An 18876-nucleotide genomic window follows, 5' to 3' on the forward strand; every position below is an offset into this window, starting at 1 on the left:
TTTGTGATGAAAAATAATTTTTATTGTAAATATTAAATTATTTATGATGAATATTTTTTCATCATAAATAGCATTATTGATGATAAAAATATTTTTATCGTAAATAATTCCATCATGAAAAGGTTGTTTTCTTATAGTGTGGACACTTAAAGCTAGTCTTAATTTGTCTGGATGGAATTTGCCTTGTTTACAGCCTTGGTCATATTCTTGGATCAATCCCAAGAGTCTTGTTCATGGGGGCCCGAACTTGGGTTCGGACATTCTCATTCCTATCGTCGGATCATTTCCAACTTAGTATTTAGAGGTCTCGATCTGAGCTGAGATATCTCCAAAATTCATTCATGAAAAATTTTTGGGATCTTTTTCAAACTGGCTTTTCAGCCATACTATCACCAAGTTACCTCTGTCGGTTGATTTGAGTTCGATCATTTATCATTGGATCATTTCTAAGACTTTTGCTCTATGAAAGGTCTTAACTTGGATTAAGATATCTCCCCATCGTTGACGCTTTACTGATTAGTATTTGGAGGTCTCGACCTAAGCTGAGATATCTCCAAAATTCATTTGTAAAGGTCCTAATTTGGGTCAAGATATCTCCTTCTCATCGGTGCTTTGCCAACTAGTATTTGGAGGTCATAACCCCTAAGCCAAGATATCTCTGAGGGATCTGTCTGCCAATCTAATCGTTGGGGTTCAAATAATCATTTGAATGTCCTATAATTTTTGTCTACATTATCGATAACTTGGTTGGGCCCAATATCTGAAGTTTCGAACGGGTCCGAAATATCTTGAAGAGCCATTCCCTGGAGGGTCATGCTGTAGAAGTCCAAAGGAGTCATGCATTTAATGTTGGCATATCCCAATAATGGTGGTTTATGGGAATGGGTGATTGGAAGCCTGATCATTGTACGATATGATCCTCAAAAGTCATTTTTTTGGGTGACACCTATTGCATGGCCAGCGGAAGTTAGTTGGGGAGCATTTAGTCCCAACTTCATCCATAAATCGAGCCTCTATAGCTCGAAGCTGGTATTAGCCAAAAGTCCCTCATGATGTGGTGGTGTTGCTCCACTCGTTAATGGATAGTTGGTGTTTCTCCCCAGTTGGAAAAAGTTTCTGCTACTGCTCGACTAGCCACCGAATGTCTTAGAGGAACACACCAGCGTGAAGTTTGATTTGGTATGAAATGTGTTGGAAATATCCATCGCTCCAGTGAGGGAGTCAAACCGACAGTCAGGGGAGGCTGCTTCCATACAGTGCTCCAAAGGAGAGCCCACTATCTTTATGAGGGAATGCTCCTTCCTCACCGATAAGGTGGTCTCTTGGGCATCCCAAGCGGAATATCCTGGAGGTGGATGTGTTCCTGAATTCTTTCTATGCCCTCATCGATATCTTCTCCCCAAGATCAATGTCCTCTACTGATAGAGGTCCTCTTGTATAAATATCTCTGAGGACCTCAACACACATTTCAAGCCTCTTGCCAAGATTGGTGATTGAGGACGTTGATGGGGCTCCCATCTTATAGCTTTTCTTTCTTTACTGTTATCAACTTTGTACAAGCAATATTACCTTCGAGAAACAATATTCTCTTTATCCAATAAATGTCTTCTTTATCTGTTGCAAGATTGCCATCATCGTCCAGAATTGTCCGAAGCTTTACTCGACTTGCCAAAAAGCATTGGCTAGTCGATTGAGATCCTAGAGGGTTGTACTTTTCATCGATGTACTCACCCTCGGCTCATGATGAGGAACGGAAAATGGGTCAATGGCCACGTGGCCCTCACTAAACTTGTCCATAAGCAAGGAGCGTCGCTAGGGCCAATGTCGATGTGGTCGCTACTTGACTTGTCCATAGGCAAGGAGTGCCACTGGGGCCGATGTCAACATGGCCTACGCTCGACTTGCCTGTAGGTGAGGAGCGCAACTTAGGCCAAGGTCGTTGTGACCGTCACTCGACTTTTAATAGGCAAACAATGCCACTGGGGCCGATGTCGATATGGCCTGCGCTTGATTCATCCATAGGCGAGGAGCACCACTTGAGCCGAGATCGTTGTGACCGCTGCTCGACTTGCCCATAGGCAAGGAGCACTACTGAGACTGATGTCGACATGGCTATCGCTCGACTTGTCCATAGGTAGGGAACATTGCTGGGGCTGATGTCGATGTGGCTGCCACTCGATTTGTCTATAGACAAGGAGCGCCTCTAGGGCTGATGTTGATGTGGCTTGTGCTCGAGTCACTGTAGACAAGGAGCACCGCTAGGGCTGATGTCGATGTGGCTTGCAATCGAGTCACCGTAGACAAGGAGTGTCGTTAGGGCTGATGTCGATGTGGCTTGCGCTCGACTTATCCATAGGCAAGGAGCACTACTGGGGCTGATGTCGATGCGGCGTATGCTCGATTCGCCCGTGGGCGTGGATCGCCACTTGGGCCGAATAGGGCCCTTAGAAGGTTGTTCCCTTTGGTGCCATCTGGCACCTTCAATTTATCCATGATAGGAATTCGTAGAAGGTTGATTTTGTTAACGAAAATGAGTAGTTATAAATTTTCTTAGTAGTATATTTGGAGTCCCTTGGTGTTCCAGGCTCGAAAGATAGAAACAGTGTTAACCTGATTCCCTACCCCTCCAGTAGCTTTCGATATCCGAGATCATGTTGATGACGCCAACTACCGATCGGTTGTTGTTGTTGTCGTCCTCATTAGACTGGCATCGGGATGGCTCCTTGGGGGTTTGACTTTGCTGCTCCTGAATGTACTTTCTGAGGTAGCCTTATTAAGTAAGCACCTTAATCTCGTCCTTCAATTGAAGATACTTTTTGGTGTCGTGACCGTGGTTACGATGGAAGTGACAGTACTTCCGTTTATTTCATCGGATTGATAGGGTCTTCATCGATGGAGGTCGGTGAAGGTACTCTTTGCCCTCGATTTTCATGAGGATCTAAGCTCAAGGGGTAATCAACAGGGTGTAGCTTGTGTAGGGCCAAGGTGGACTCTCACCCTTGGCGCTTTCAATGGTCGAGAGGATTTTGCTTCAACCCAAATCGGGCGTGCATCTTCTTGCACACACTTCTTTTTGTTGCAGGTCCGACCTTCCTCTCACTGGCATGCAATCTGACCCTCTTCGGCTACATGTGCTTGTGGGCCTAGGCTAGGAGATTAGTATAGTCCCATGGATGTCTTGTCAAGAGAGTAGATGAGGTACTCATTGTGGATGCCTTACTTCAGCATCGATATGGCAATGCCTTCGTCTGGATTGCACACTCCGAGTATAGCTGCATTGGAACATGTCACGTAATCGTGCAAAGATTCTCTCTCTTTCTAATGGAGAGAGAAGAGGCTATCTGAAGTCATTGATTGGACCTGACTGTGGCCAAATTGAGCAACGAATTGATGCCCAAGTTGCTTGAAGGATGAAATGGACTCCAATAGGAGTCCAGAGTACCAGGTCCACACGGTCTTCTTCAGAATTGTAGGGAAGGCAAGGTAGAGGAGGATGTCCGTGGCACACTGGAGCATCATGATAACCTTGTAGCCCTCCAAGTGGTCAAGGAGATCGGTGGAGCCACCATATGATTCCACCATCGGCATCTTGAATCAACTCGGGATCAATTCTTGGAGGATGGAGTGGACAAAAGATGGCCGAAAGCTGAAGTTGAAGACATCATCATTCCTTCTGTCGCCCACCTGGATCTTGGCGAGTCGATGCTCAATCCCACTGATCTTTCCCTCAAGATCTTCGTCTTGGCGAGATTGCTTGGTCAAAGGGAGTAACTCGGCATCAAGTCCTCGCTAGAAGTAGGACACCATCAGTATCATCGACTATGGGCAGACCCATGGTGGGAGGATAGTCATCGATCAAGGCAAATCGATCGATGTGTCCTCCAAAGAGGATTCTCTAGAATTGGAGTTTGGTCTCGGTGACTATGCCAAGACAGCACCATCTGGGGAGCAGGCTGGGGCGGTTGCCATTGCTCTATAGTATGTTGAAGGTGCTAGACCTAACAGATTTGGTCATCGAATCATTGGGATTCCACCATCATGAGTAGCTATTCTAGCTCTGTCAAACTACATGAGGTGGATGACCAAGAGGTTCCACCCCGACCTCACCAAGTCAATGGTCAACGAAAAGTGGGGGAACGGCACGGCATACTCTCTTTCTTAAGTAGGGTTGCTGGCTCTTCCTTTGGCACCAATGCATTGTATCAAGGCTCTAGAGGTGCTAATATGGCCGAAGGCAGAGGACAATCTGGATGTTGGGATGTCGAACAGATCTGCAAAACAAGCCTGCTTACATTGGAGGTGGGGCCTCCGATAGAAGATCCTCCGATGATTAAGTCAGTCGGAGCTTAAGCATAAATAGAGAGAGTATAAGAATTAGTGATGACTTGAGTTGGCTTACCAGAGCTTCTCCTTTTTCTTTTTTGTTGGTTTCCTTATTACCTTCTTATATAGGGAGATGCTGGAGTTTATTATTTTTAGGCTTATCGATTGTCAGACTTGGGCTCGTAGATGGTTAGTCATGGGTGTTTGTTATACCCACATGGCTACGTTCTGAAAGTTTTTTGAGAGATTCCAACTAGTTACCCTCATGGACTGATCATGAGCCAACAAGTTTGGGTTGACTTGTGACTGAGGTGGCACTTCGATCAGATCTGTGTCATCTTGGGTCGTGGGAAGCCATCGCTGAGGTCTGTGAGGTCTCGATCTGAAGGTCGATGAGTTTCCGACCTATAAGTCGATGAAAGTCTACATTGGCATCGGTATAGATTATAGGTCCGTATTGCTGGTGAGATATCTATCCGGAGATCGACAGGATCATGATTTGATGGTCGGCATTGACAGCGGACTTCATCCCATCGGCATTGGTAGCGGGGTGTGGCTATTTCATCTTAATTTTTTTTTGATGTCTGTCACTGTCTCTTCATTTTCGTTGGCCTGAGATTTCAGAGAGTTTCCGTACTCATGATTGAGATAGTACTGCCCACAACAGAGTCAACACTTGGAGTTTAATATCAGATACTACAACAATCTTCACTCTGAATCAACTTTGCCATGAGTTTGTTGTTGCAAAGACTCACTTTTTATTTTTTCTATAGTGACATATAATTACAATGAATACATATTTTATTGCACATTAGTCTAAGTTACAGCGTCCTGCATGGTGGAACAAATGTTTACAGATGAACACATTAGTTTTGCGATTGTCAGTGAAAAGTTTTCTTATGCCTTCAACTTAAAAACTACTACCATTTCCCTTCAAAAATAATGTTGCGAACCGAAATTTCCTCTTCATTGTGAGAACAATGACATAATAAAGGAAACGAAATGAGTACGCAACGAAATGAGTACGCATGCTTAGTGCGGTGAATTTTCAAAAATACCAGCGAGTGGCTTTGAATGCATCCTAAAGTTTAAAGTTTTGAACCCTAAATCATGCTAGAAATCCTTAAAAACCTAAATCATGCTAGAAATCCTTAAAAATTGTGGTCCAATAGCAAGCTTCAAGGGCTATGTGGAAAGAAAGTGCTTCAGTAACTGACGATTTTTGCTCAAAAAATCACTCAGCTCATGTATTGTATTCTCACTGCTTCCTTTGCATTAGCCTCATGAAATATGCCATATAATGAAATAAAGTGAATGATGCAAGACAACTAAAGCAATTTTTTTGAGCAACTTTTTTTGACCACCGTAGCATTGCTCACTTTAAAATAACCTTCAATCTAAGAAAAATTATTTGTTAGAACCATCCTATCACATATGTCAGAACCATCTAATAAAAATTCGCTAATCATTTATTATTAAAAAAATATTTATTATTATCATTCTTAATTGAAAATTTTGAATCGAAAGAGATTACTTTAATTGCTAGCCGATAATTTTTGCCGATTTGAATGGAAAAAATATTTTTTAAAATAATATGATAACCTTTTATTTGATGGCTAATGGTAGAACCGTAAAAGTAGAACAGCAAGGTCCATATTGCGCGGTCAATCGCACAGGAAGTTCTATATGCCATGTGGCAAGCGGGGATTGGTGCAACATACGTATCGGAGGTAACACTGCGGCATGGCTCCAAGCGATCACCCCAAACCCACCGAGGTTAGCGATGGGCGTAAATCTCAAAGCAAGACTGCCTCCCTTCTGTCCTCGAACCGTCCGCCCGGGCCGGTGCTCCGAAACCAAAGAGCGGACCCACCCGAAGCTCCACGCCTCGGTCCTTCCGCCCTCTCTGTCTCACTCACACGCTCACCTCCTTCCCTCTTCGGAGCTTCCAAAGACCACTCCCTCTATATACTCTCTCTCTTCTCTTCTCTGGTGACCTTCCGACCCTACTGCCCCAAGATCTCTCCTCCTCCCTCTTTGGTTTCTCTATATCTCCTACCATGGCCGCCTCCATCGCCTTCAATCCCCACGTCATCCCGGCGAGATCCGCCGCCCCAAGGAGGGTTGCACCTCTCCAGACCCTCTCCGCCGCCCCCCGCCTAGCTGCCCGGTCCCTTTGCTTCAAGTCCAGCCTCAGATCGGATGGGACCGCTGCCTTCTCTGGTAACCGTCTCTTTCTCTTGTCCGCACTCTGATTTGATTAATTTGGGCCGTACGTTTGAGGTTTCGGATCGAGATCTGCTTGAAAGCCCCATCTTTGGGTGGTGGGTTTTAGCGAGAATAGCTTGGGTGGTTGGTTGAGCTGGATTAGTCGGAAAAGTAGCGATTTTTGGAATAATTGAATTCGTGCTGAGAAGTGTTGGTGGAAAAGATGCTGTGCTAATGATGAATGGATTGTAGTTTTTCCAAATTGGGAACATTTGGTTCTTTCTTGATGCTTCTTGTTTCAGTGGGTTAATCGGTTAAACACATTTTGATTTTGAGTTTGTGTTCCTTTATGATAGATTATTTGAGTTTAGGTAGTGTGAATGCTTGACTCGTAGATTTGAGCGTAATATTTAGTTTTTAGCTCTGTCGCACTTCACAATTCATGTTAGATAATTAGATACATGAAAAAGCCAACAAATCTATTAGTTGGGGGTATGTGTGAAAGTGTCTTTGCGTAGAAATTAAATTCTATGATTGTGGGATCATTTGCGATCCGGTGTTTTTTTTTTTTTTTCAATTATTCAGCATGGTGTAATTTGCTGTTATAACATTCTACTCCGTTCCCTTCTTCATTGAAACGGGCCACGAGCTCAGTACTTGGCTTAAAAGTTTTAAATCCTCCTGCTCTTGGACCTTTCTATACAGGATGACTGCTTGAAGTCTTTAAATGACAGAGACAGTACTTCTTGACTCTAGTCCTTGGATATGTAAGTCTAGCTGTCCATGCAATGGTTTTATTTTAAAGGGAAATTTGAAGTTCCTGTCAGCTGATATCCCAATGTTGCAAGTTTAGTCCAACCTTTTTCACTGGATGAGCTGAATATTCACCGGGAAAGGGCACATTACATTGATACTGTTTTGAGGCTCACGAGAACCGAAGATCAAATTATAGAGAAAATGAAGGTTTATTGTTGTGACTGTTTTACTTCCTTCTCCTAGAAGCACGAAGCTCTATCTTTTCTTCAATAGATAATCAAGATGCAGTAGATTTCGCTATGGTCAAGTTTATGTTGAAGTTGTCATATTTTATAGTGGTGATTTGCTTTCTTATTGGATGCCATCAGGAATGCTTGAGCAAATCCAATGTAGCATGGGTTGTGCTATCAGTGGTACAAAATGGAAGTGTTTGTGATCTCCTTTGAGGGAAAAATTTGATATGATCTGGCTATGTTCCGGTTGAAAAGGAGAATTCTGGTTATGTAGGAGCTTAGAACTATTCAGGTTCTTGCAACATGTGTATCAACAACTTTTAATACAAAGTATTTTATATATTGTTATTTCAGTGATTAATGAAATATTGGATCATATTTAAGCACCATTGGCATTTCATTATGTAGATGTAGTCCTGCCTTTTTTACATAATCAATAAGTTAATCCTAAACTCCCTTTGACATTAACCTCAACATGCTAATAAATATGTCCTATTCACTAACGGCCCAAATAGGTGTGAGAACTCAGGCGGCAGTCGTTGAGCAAGCAAGCATTGAACAGGCTCAAAATGTGGAAGCTCCTGTTGCCATAGTCACTGGAGGTTCTAGAGGAATTGGAAAAGCAATAGCATTAGCCTTGGGCAAAGCTGGTTGCAAGGTCAGTAAGTTTACATTATATTTTGTCTCTCCTACTATAATTAAGATTAAGCATTTTGGCATATGGAATCTCAGCAATTTTAAAGATGTGTATGAGCTATAAGCAGCAAATAAGGGATTCATTTTGTGGGAAGTTGTTTGGGCATTAATTAACTTTTAGAGCTCGAGTGTTTTTTGGTTTATTTTTTTAAGAAAAATACTTACACAGTCTCCCCTGTGCGTGTGTGTGTATTATGTGTATCTGTGTGTGTGTGTGTGGGGATGGACTATTCTCCTTTCACGATGAGAGGATACTTGTTCATTGCAACTCCAAAATCAATAATAGGCATTTAAGTCGATTAACCACAGCATTGATCATGATCTATACAAGTAAAGTGCTTTGCAACAAAGTATCATATATTTTGTTAGTCTCTAACCTATGCATCATGTGGACAAAAAGAATGAATGGTTTTTGTTGTATTGGTGTGCTAATATACATATAAAATATTTAGAATACAAGTTTTTGATCATGATCTGCACATGTTAAAACATATAGATTGAGACCCAATAATTTTATTTTTTAGATCATGGCAAAGGATAGTCTCACATTGTTTTAACTGTTCATTTTTTTCATCCATTTGATGCATAGATTATAGACTATTAAAAAATGTGTTTTTCATTTTCTAAGCATTTTTTATAGTATAGATCATGACCAGCGATGTGAATCTTTAATTTGGATGTCCCATTATTAATTTTGCACTTGAGAGGAGTCTCTCCACGAGAGAGGGGCATAGTTTGTTCCTGATATATGAATATGTATACATGTATGTATATATGTATGTATGTATATTATATACATGTATGTGCATGTATATGTGTATATATATAGACACATGTATATACATACACATACATATATGCAAGGTTCGCTGTACCGGTATCGAATGGCGTGCCGGTGCCGGTACGGTACGGTACCGGTATCGATATCGTACCGACACACGGTATGCCTAGGTGTACCGGTCTGGTACCGGTACATAATATTTTTTTCGATTTTTAAATTTTTTTTTTGAATTTTTGAAGTTAATAATTGATAAATATAACTTCAATATGGCATTATATTGCATATTATTGACATATTTGGATTCAATTTGGAGTTAGGTTGCGGTACAAAGAGTCTTGGTCCAAAATTTCAAACATATATTTATTTACAGTATATTTCAACTATGTCATTTTAAAACTAAAGAAAAAATATATAAAATACGCATTAAAATGTATCTAAATATTTAAGTACAAAGCGCAATAACTTATATACGAACCTTAAGATGTACTCTGCATTTAATTTCTTGTCGAGTGTCTGTGACGCTCGTAGATGTCTGGATCATCAACATAGTCTGAAGGGATATCAGTCCAACCCTCTAGCCAAGCTGCACCGTACTCTCGAATATTCATCATCCCATAAGGCATCCTCTCTGGATTGTAAAACATCTCAGACCTCTCATTAAAATTCTGACTCTGAGAAGTATCCTCGAGATGATGGTATGGTTGTGGAGGAGCCCATCCAAATATACCAGTAGCAAAATCTGATCCGTAAGATACTCCAGACTGCATAGGATAGTAACCACTAGAAGATGATGTCTCGGATGCACCATATGCATATGGATCATAAGGTGGCTGTGGATAATAGGATCCATAATGCGAGATGATCCAGATACATCCATGGACCCTACTCCACGTGCAAGATCATCCGCAGTATATATATAATTAAAATATATGCAAGTATAACAAAACACGATAGTTTAATGATAATTAAAATAATTATATATAATTTTAAAATAATTTTAATAATTATTTTAAAACTTATAAATTCAAAATAAATATGTTATATGCTTCAAATAATATTTTTAAATTAACTAAAATATAACACTATTTTTATATATTTTTTATTTTATAATTAATTTTTTTAATTTAAATAATTAAAAAAATAATTTTTTAATTTTAAATATTTGAAAAAAAAATTTGAAATTAGATTTAAGTAGCTTGAATCATTCTAAACATGATTCCCAAACTCTAATTTTTTTCCTAAAATTTAATTTTTTTTAATTTTTAAATAAATAAATATTTAAAAATATTTAAAAAATATATAATTAACAAAAATTATCAATTTTGATGTCATCGTGTAGATCTTCCAAAGATCTATCACATATAATTAAATCATACCAAAATCATAAGATTTTGGTATGATTTTCTCATATTTTTATTTTATCTCATTTTTATCCTATTTCTAACAACAAAAACAAAAAAAATATTTACTAATAAAATAACAGATTATTTTACCTCCGGCCAAAGATCAGCCTCTTCTCAAATCACTCCTCCAATTTTACGAAATTTTACCTTCTTTTCTAATTTTTTGGAGGTCTCAACGATTAAGTTGCCCACGGCCATGAGTGTTCTCTGAGAACTCTCAAAGAACACCGAAGGCCTGGTGCTTATTAAAGCACTAGGCCCTCCCCCCATGTGAAGTGGGCCACGCCCATTTTTCTCCTCCCTCTCTCCCCCCAACCACGTGAAAAGGCCCCTAAGCACCAGGCCCTCCCCCCATGTGAAGTGGGCCACGCCCATTTCTCTCCTCCCTCTCTCCCCCCAACCATGTGAAAAGGCCCCCACCTTCCCCCCTCCCCCCTTTTCCTGGGCGGTACGGTTCGGTTCACCCCGAACCGGTCCAGTACCGAGCCGTACCACCCGATTCCGGGCGGTATAGGCCCGAACCGGACCGGTAAGGGACCGGTCCGGCTCGGTACACCCCGTACCGGGCGGTTCGGCCCGGTACGGCGAACCATGCATATATGCATATATAGGGTTGCATTGTGCTCTTTTTGAGAGGAGAAGGTATCTACTCCTCGAGTCCAAAATCTGTAATGTGGTATCCAAATTAAAGATCCACATACTATTGATTATGATCTATACCACTAAAAAAACATGCCTAGAAACCCAGTATCGCATATTCTGGTGGTCTCTAATTAATATATTTGTGGACACTAGAATGAAAAGTTTCTATTGTGCTAACATATTAAAATGCATGATAAATATTCAATTGAGAAATCATTTTATTGATCATGATATCCATAGGTTTTAACATATGTAGAGTGAAAATCATTAGATTTTAGTATTCAAAGCATAGCAAAGTATGGTCTAGCATTATTTTAACTATTCATTTTTGTGCCACTTGATGCATAGGTTAGAGATTGTCAAAACATGTGATTGTTGGTCTCTAAGCCTTTTTATCATATAGATCATGGTTAATCATGTGGATCTTAAATTTGGACATCCCATTATTGATTTTGGACTCAAGAGGAGTAGATACTCTCTTCTCTCGAACTAAGAAAAGTCTATTAGTTTAGAATCAATAATGGAGCATTCAAATCAAAGATCCACATTCTTGGTCACGATCTGTACCAGTAAAAATGTCTAGAAATCAAATATTACATATTTTAATAGTCTCTAACCTATATATCATATGGATAAAAAAAAGGGCCTTTTTCGATTATGCGACTATGCTAAAATACATGACTAAGGATTAAATTGAGAATCAATCCTTTATTGCTTATGACCTCCACATGTTAAAACATATGTACATTGAAAATCAATGGATTTTAGTTCTTTTATCATAGCAAAAGGTGGCCCTGCATTATTTTAATATTTCATTTTTACACTCGCTGGATGCATATGTTAGAGACTACTAAGATATGTGGTTTTTGGTTTATACACATTTTTCGTGATATGGATCATGATTAATTGCGTGGATCTTTAACTTGGATGCCTTATTATTGTTTCTGGACTTGAGAGAAGAAGATACCTCTATCCTCTCAAAAGGAGCATGATCCGTCTCATATACCCACATACATATAAATATGCGGATGGTGTTGCGGGTGGAGTTGTTGTTGGGGTGCCCCTGCCGGGGGGTGGGGGGGGGGGGAGGCTGGGTGGGGGTGGGTTTGTTGTGGGGTTTGGGTTGCAGTGAGTCAGATCTGGTCGATGTGGGACTGTGATTAAATTATAGTAAACACCGGTGCTGCATGTGTTTTGCCAATTTTGTCCAATCTAAGGTCTTTTTAAATTCTATTCAGGTCCTTATAAATTATGCCACATCGACGGAGGAAGCTGAAGAAGTCTCCAAAGAAGTAAGCCTAACTGTTTCCTTACATAATAGTTTATCTACTATATAATTCTGCAAGTAGTTTATCTAGTTTTCTTGTTACCATTCATATTTGGTGCAACATCTTTCTTATAATTAGGATGACCATGCGATATGTTTAAGAAGCCCTGAAATTAGTTGCTTGTAGTGGATAACTTATCGTGAGATAAATTTGTTCATATTTTGTTTTTTTGAAAGTATCATTTCTTTATATAATAGAATTTTCATGCATTCTGAAGCTGCAGTTGTGTCACAAGCACAGTGACATGATAAACTGTGTTACCATGGCCACTGTCACCTTTCCATTTCCCTCTTGCAGTGGTTGAACCATCTGCGAAAAACTATTTAAAATGTCTGATCAATGGAGGCTGGTTAAAATTAATCAACTTTTTCTCATTCACCCATTATTTGCAACCAACGTGTATAGATTGTTCTATTGATTGATTGTTTAAATGAGATAATCCTTTTTGGCTTATTAATGATATGACTTGCCCAGCTACTGAAAGTTAATCTGTCCAGATCGTGAAAGTTTCTCATTTTATAATTTGAAAGACTTTGCTTTCGTACTGTCTAATCATCTTGTTAGTTTCTGAGGAGACTTGAATTTAAACTTTTCATTGATTAAAAGTTTTCTGACATTTGTCTTATGTTTTGTGGTTCTTGTGCCAGATTTATGTCAAATCTCTATATTATCTTTGACAACTGAAGCAATATAGACCTGCAAGGGCCAAAAAGTAAACATGTCTGATGCAAATAATAATGCTATATTTAGTGCCTTGTCAATGATATTCTACAATTTCAAATAGAGATTTCTTTGGAAGTCTATTTTGGATTTGTGCTGACCTTTATACAATAGATTGCCCAGCCTCGTAATTCTCTGCATACTCCTCACGTATCTGTTATGACTGCAAAGTTTTGCCTATGGGCAGGGTTTGTTATGTATAATCTTAAGTATTGAAATTGGAAAACTTTTGACCTGTAATTCTGTAAAAAATTCTGGTAATATGCAAACGTAACTTTTCTTCTGATTGGTTCTCTTTTCCAATAAAAAATGAAATGCAGAATTTCTCTTTTGGTTTTTAATAAAAAGTTTAAACTCCACACCACCCCCCCCCCCCAACCACCAAAAAAAAAAAAGGAAGATTAACAATATCCCTATTAGAAGAATTGCTATTATTTTGTGAACTATTTTCTGTCAGAAAGCATGGCCCTGAACCACCCAGGATGAAGGGAAAGGATTTATGTAACAGACCTCAACTAGTTTGGGATTAAGGCTTAGTTGAGTTGTGTATTTTCCCGCATGTGCAGTCCTAGGGGAAGGTTAAGTGGCGCTGCTAGCTTATATGATCGAAACTTCTTAGAATTTGTATGTGTTCTATAATAGTGAATGATTTATTAATAAACCCAAACTTTCTACAAGGTTCTTTTGAAAAAAAAGAATTCTTTTCAGCTTAACAGAATTAGTTAGAGTGCTAGATGCAAAATTCTTTTCGTATTGGTAATATCAGAGTGCTGGATTGATTTCTTCTTTCTTTCTTTCTTTCTTTTTTTTTTTTTTTTTTTTTTTTTTTTTGAGTTCTTGTTTTTGAATTTGGGAGATCATTCCATAATCACAAGAGATAAATATCCAGAGGCAACAGAAACAACTAATGTTATCTTTATATTTTTATTTTAAAAGAACTGTTGTTATATGCTGAAAAATATATTTCGTTCTTAATGTTATTGGATTGTAGATTGAGGGGTACATTTTATAACCCATCTAAAATGATCAAGCAATCATTCTTATTCATTTTGGGAACTCATTTATATAAATTTAATAAAAGACTCAAAATACAAATAGTTCTTATTTCTTGAGATCTTGGATTTCCACTAATGGATCCATTAAGCTTTAAGCCACTTTGCTTAAATTTTGTCTGTACTAATACTAACTGTTTAAAGTAGTCTGCATGTGAAAAGATGAATAATGTCATATTGAAACAAGGCTTAGAACTATGCTTAGTTTATTAGTAGATGCCAGACCGCAAGAACTATGTTTTATGTGAATGAGTTGGTAGTACCAACACTCACTAAATCTTTTTTTTTTTTTTGATTTTTTAAATATCACAGAGTTTTATTTAAATCTTTGTTGTTGTTGTTTCTGCATGGCCTGACACATGCACTGGTAAAAACAGCACAGCGAGTGCCATGCCGGCTGCCGGCTCGCAGCACTGATGCTTGAAACCTTATCTAGTTTTGACTATACAGGCTAGCAAACTACTTAATTCTCAAATATTTTGCTCCCATTGTGTTTATTTTCATTATTTTTCATCAGACCACGAGCATTAGATCATGAATTTTCATGTCGGTCCCTACTGCAGATTGAGGCATCTGGTGGTCAAGCCATTATATTTTTTGGAGATATTTCGAAAGAAGATGATGTGGAATCTATGATCAAGATAGTGAGTCAGATATACTGCGTGCTTTTAGTGATACATGTAGGAGTTTTTTTAATGTCATCTTATTTTCTAAGCTAATGCCATGTCGCTTTTTACGCTTCTAGGCAGCGGATGCATGGGGAACAGTTGACATTTTGGTGAACAATGCAGGTCCTTGGGACTCCACTTTTCTGTTCTTGCTACTTCATTACCTTTTTTTTTCTATAGCCAAACTTTTGATGCTTTCAGGAATTACACGAGATACATTATTGATGAGAATGAAGAAATCACAGTGGCAGGAAGTAATAGACGTGAATCTAACTGGTGTCTTTCTTTGTACACAGGTGTGCCCTCATACTTTTTAGCATTTTGTTCCCATAAATGTTAACTTATGAATCAGTTTAGTCACCATAACTACATTCTGTTCTTTTCCCAGGCTGCAGCCAAACTTATGATGAAGAAGAAAAAGGTAAGTCAAAGTCCATGTTCTCTTTGTTTCATTTATGGGCAAGCCTTTTAGGAATTTGTGAGTACTACTTAACTGGCCTAACAACTCAGCTCGTGTTCATGTCTTATATTACTCTGATTGACATGTGGCTGAAAACTAAAGAAATCATGACTAATGATAAATATGTTGTTGATATACTTCTGTTAATGTACTCAGAGGCATATTATACATGGAAGGCTGTTGGAATTTTGTGGTTATCTGAGAGATGGTCACCTTTTTTGGTAAACAAAAGATGGTAATCTTAAATAACATGTTGTACATGATGACATGAGCTTGTGTATATTCTGCATTAAGGCGTATCATATGAATAGGAGACAAGGTTGGACAAGGAGAAGGGTGGGGGGGGGGGGGCGGTTGAAATAGTTTAATTCATCATATTCCACGTCTACAACTACACATAGACATAAGTTTATGTATATTCTGCTTTAAACTGTGTCATTTGCATGGGAGACAAGGTTGAATAGGGTGTGGGGGCTGAAACAGTTTAGTTCATCATATTTGACATCCACAACTTGTCATTGTTCTCATTTCCAGGAATGATACATATAACCATTAAAATTACTTCAATTCATCTTCAAAATTAAATGAGAACTTTTGAGGAGGAAATGGTGCAAGAGATACATATACCATTGGCATGTGTAATCATTCTTCTTTTACTGCTGAATTCTTATCAGTTAATGACTTTCTATGCAGGGAAAGATCATCAACATAGCATCTGTTGTTGGTCTTACTGGCAATGCAGGTCAAGCTAATTACAGTGCTTCAAAGGCAGGGGTGATTGGTTTTACCAAAACTGTAGCAAGGGAATATGCAAGCAGAAATATCAATGTGAGCTTATGGTTCCATTAAGATACAAAGTAATTTTAGCCTAGCTCTTGGAATTTGTTATAATTTGTAACTACCTATACTTTAGGTGAATGCTGTTGCCCCTGGGTTCATTGCATCTCCTATGACTGCCCAACTTGGAGAAGACGTTGAGAAGAAGATCTTGCAGACCATCCCACTAGGTAAGCATGAACCACCATGTGTCTTTATTCTGGCTTAATAATCAAGTCATTTATATTAATGCCAAAAGCTGAAAAGGTCGTGATGTAAGATCTTTCGGAAGTTTGATGGATTATTTTTGTCTGTGTGCGCGTGCGCATGCAAAGTCATCTCATAATATTTTGTAGAAGCAATACTTGAGAATAGGTCTTAATTTCTCCTGGTTTCTCCCTTCAAGACAGATATAGTACTATGTTCTGTACAACATGGTCATGTTGTCTTGTCAAGGCCCTGAACACATTGAAAGTTTTGAGACTGAAGACTGATTCTGTTTCTTCTGTTTAGGTTTCCTCTAAAGACTGAAGCTGCATGGCTTCCTGCAGTAGATGTTATTGTTGCCTTCAACTATCTTCTCCTGCTCAGCTTTTTGGTTTTGTTTAACTATTAGATGATGCAAGATTCTTCATTACTTAAGTATAAACCTTATGAGATGGGGTAAAGACGTGTAGTTTATGAGAATCTTGTTATTTTTTTATGCAAATTTTCAGGGAGATATGGGCAACCAGAAGAAGTCGCTGGCTTGGTGGAGTTCTTGGCCCTGAATCCTGCTGCAGATTACATAACCGGGCAGGTGATATAATCAATTCGCCTTTCCAATTTTAAGTTCCGATTAGTTGATTCTGAGGCTTTCTGTTCATCCATTGTTTGCTTATGACTTCATGAATAGTCGTCATTCTAGTTCCACATTTTCACATATTTCCCCTACATGAATTTCAATGTGCAAAGTGTTATGCATAATCCTGTGTGCCTTTCCTTTTCTCATAAGCATCAAAAATAATTATAAATATTGTGATGCAGGTTTTTACCATTGATGGCGGGATGGTAATGTAAACTTGAGTGGAGGTTTCTTGATATAGTTTTCCATTGTGTGCTAAGCCTCCACTTGGAAGTTCAGAGCTTTCCCACTCTTAGTTGCTGATTATGGACATGTTGGTAATGTGCTCCGGCTTTTTCACTGGTCGAGACTTTTTTCCCCGTGTTTTGAGTCTCCATTCAGTAGTTCAGATGTCTTGTTAAGTGATTTAGTGACAAGAACAAGAAAAATGTTATCTCATATTTGCTGTTGGACATACTTTCCTTCAACTGATCTATGTTTTGATGGCTCAAATCTAGTGATAAGAGCAAGAAAATGCATTTTTTTTTTTTTTTTTTTTGCTGTTTCAGGGTATCAGATGTCACTATTTTGATGGATTCATCATCCGAATAATCTAGGAATGTCAGGAACAATGTATCTTAACAAAATCAGAAATAGGATTTAACTTCTCATTTTTGGATGAGCAGAATAGAATGAGAGTAATGTTGACTTTTTAGATTATTATTATAAAAAATAAAAAAAAAAATTTCCTTCCTTCTTCTCCAAACTTTTCCAACGTCCAAGAGATTCAGAATTTGGCGTGGAGAGAAATCTCTTGATTCATTCATTTATTTATTTCATTTCCTGTCACTCCATAGAGAGTACGAAAAAAAAAAAGTAGGAATGTTCAATTCTCCCTTCCTGTTTCGGCCTCTGTTCTCCAAGTCTCCTGGTTCAAATGGTTATCAGTTTGGATTGCTTGAAGCATGTGTCTAGCAAAATTACTTGCGACCTGATCAGAGGCAGCCTGACCTCGCAATTATATATATATATATATAAGAGAGTTTTTAACTTGGGTCGTAATCTACCTTATATTTATCAAAACAATGGATCACCTTGTGTTTATGCCTGGGATAAAAGCTGGGATAGGTGAAAGGCTAGATTGTTTAACCAAGCTAAACTCCTTGTTTTTCAGGGAGGAAGAAAAGAAAGAGAGAATCTAAGCTAAGCCAACTCGCTTGCATCTTTCATTTCAATCTGGCAAATTAACTGTTGCACCATACACCAGTTTTTCATGCAAGGCCATCTGTTTGCCATCAAGGTTTCAACGATAACATTGTTCTGTTACAACGGACTTCTGCCAAAACCATTGTCGACCAATGTAGTCGTGGTTATAACAGTCATTATTTGCCCCATCAAGCTCGAACTATTTAGCTGCAAAATATTGACTATTTTCATGGCATTATAAAGGAAAATAATGGGCAGTAATAGCAATGTTATTGTCCAAATCACAATTCACTCGACAGAATGTTCTTTTTCCTAATGTCACAAGCCCTTTTTTAGTGAAAAGTTGATACAAATATTTGAATTTGAGAAGAAAAGATATGTTATTAGAGGAATTGTGCAAGTATAAATAATAGTCTTTGTTTTTATTTCACCATGTCCATTATAATAGCATAATGAATAAGTAATAGTCCATATCTTAATAAACATAATAGACGATCTTTGAAACCATTGTAACAGGCAAAGTCAATAATTAAATAAATATTTTCTATCAAGAAATAACTAAACGGCTTTTTATGCAAAATCTATATTTTATTTTATTTTTCTTTTTATTTGCTGTCTCCAGTAGTTAATTTCTATGAATGTAAAATTTATAAAATACTATATTGATTGATTATCTTTTACTTATTATTTACATCTCGACATCAGTATGTAATTAAGAGATCTAAGATAGAAGAAAAAGAGGATATATCCGTCGGTTAGTT

At 38.3% G+C, this 18876-nt stretch overlaps 1 protein-coding gene across 1 annotated transcript; it reads left to right on the plus strand.

The window, feature by feature from the left end:
• The first annotated feature begins 6171 nt into the window (after positions 1-6171).
• On the plus strand, positions 6172-17397 carry LOC105051367 (3-oxoacyl-[acyl-carrier-protein] reductase 4). The gene is made up of 11 exons (XM_010931760.4): positions 6172-6546; positions 8036-8178; positions 12281-12334; positions 14706-14786; positions 14888-14933; positions 15012-15106; positions 15199-15231; positions 15964-16098; positions 16184-16277; positions 16803-16885; positions 17113-17397. The coding sequence occupies exons 1-11, from the start codon at positions 6384-6386 to the stop codon at positions 17143-17145; spliced, it is 960 nt and encodes a 319-aa protein (XP_010930062.2). The 5' UTR covers positions 6172-6383; the 3' UTR covers positions 17146-17397.
• Positions 17398-18876: the final 1479 nt, after the last annotated feature.

This window comes from Elaeis guineensis, chromosome 9 (assembly GCF_000442705.2).
Source record: "Elaeis guineensis isolate ETL-2024a chromosome 9, EG11, whole genome shotgun sequence".
NCBI classification, from domain to species: Eukaryota; Viridiplantae; Streptophyta; class Magnoliopsida; order Arecales; family Arecaceae; genus Elaeis; species Elaeis guineensis.

Coding starts and splice junctions, on each gene's coding strand:
- LOC105051367 (XM_010931760.4), top strand. CDS start 6,384: ATGGCCGCCTCCATCGCCTTCAATCCCCACGTCATCCCGGCGAGATCC. Junction 15,232..15,963: donor TTATGATGAAGAAGAAAAAG/GTAAGTCAAAGT, acceptor CTTTCTATGCAG/GGAAAGATCATCAACATAGC. Junction 16,278..16,802: donor CTTGCAGACCATCCCACTAG/GTAAGCATGAAC, acceptor GCAAATTTTCAG/GGAGATATGGGCAACCAGAA.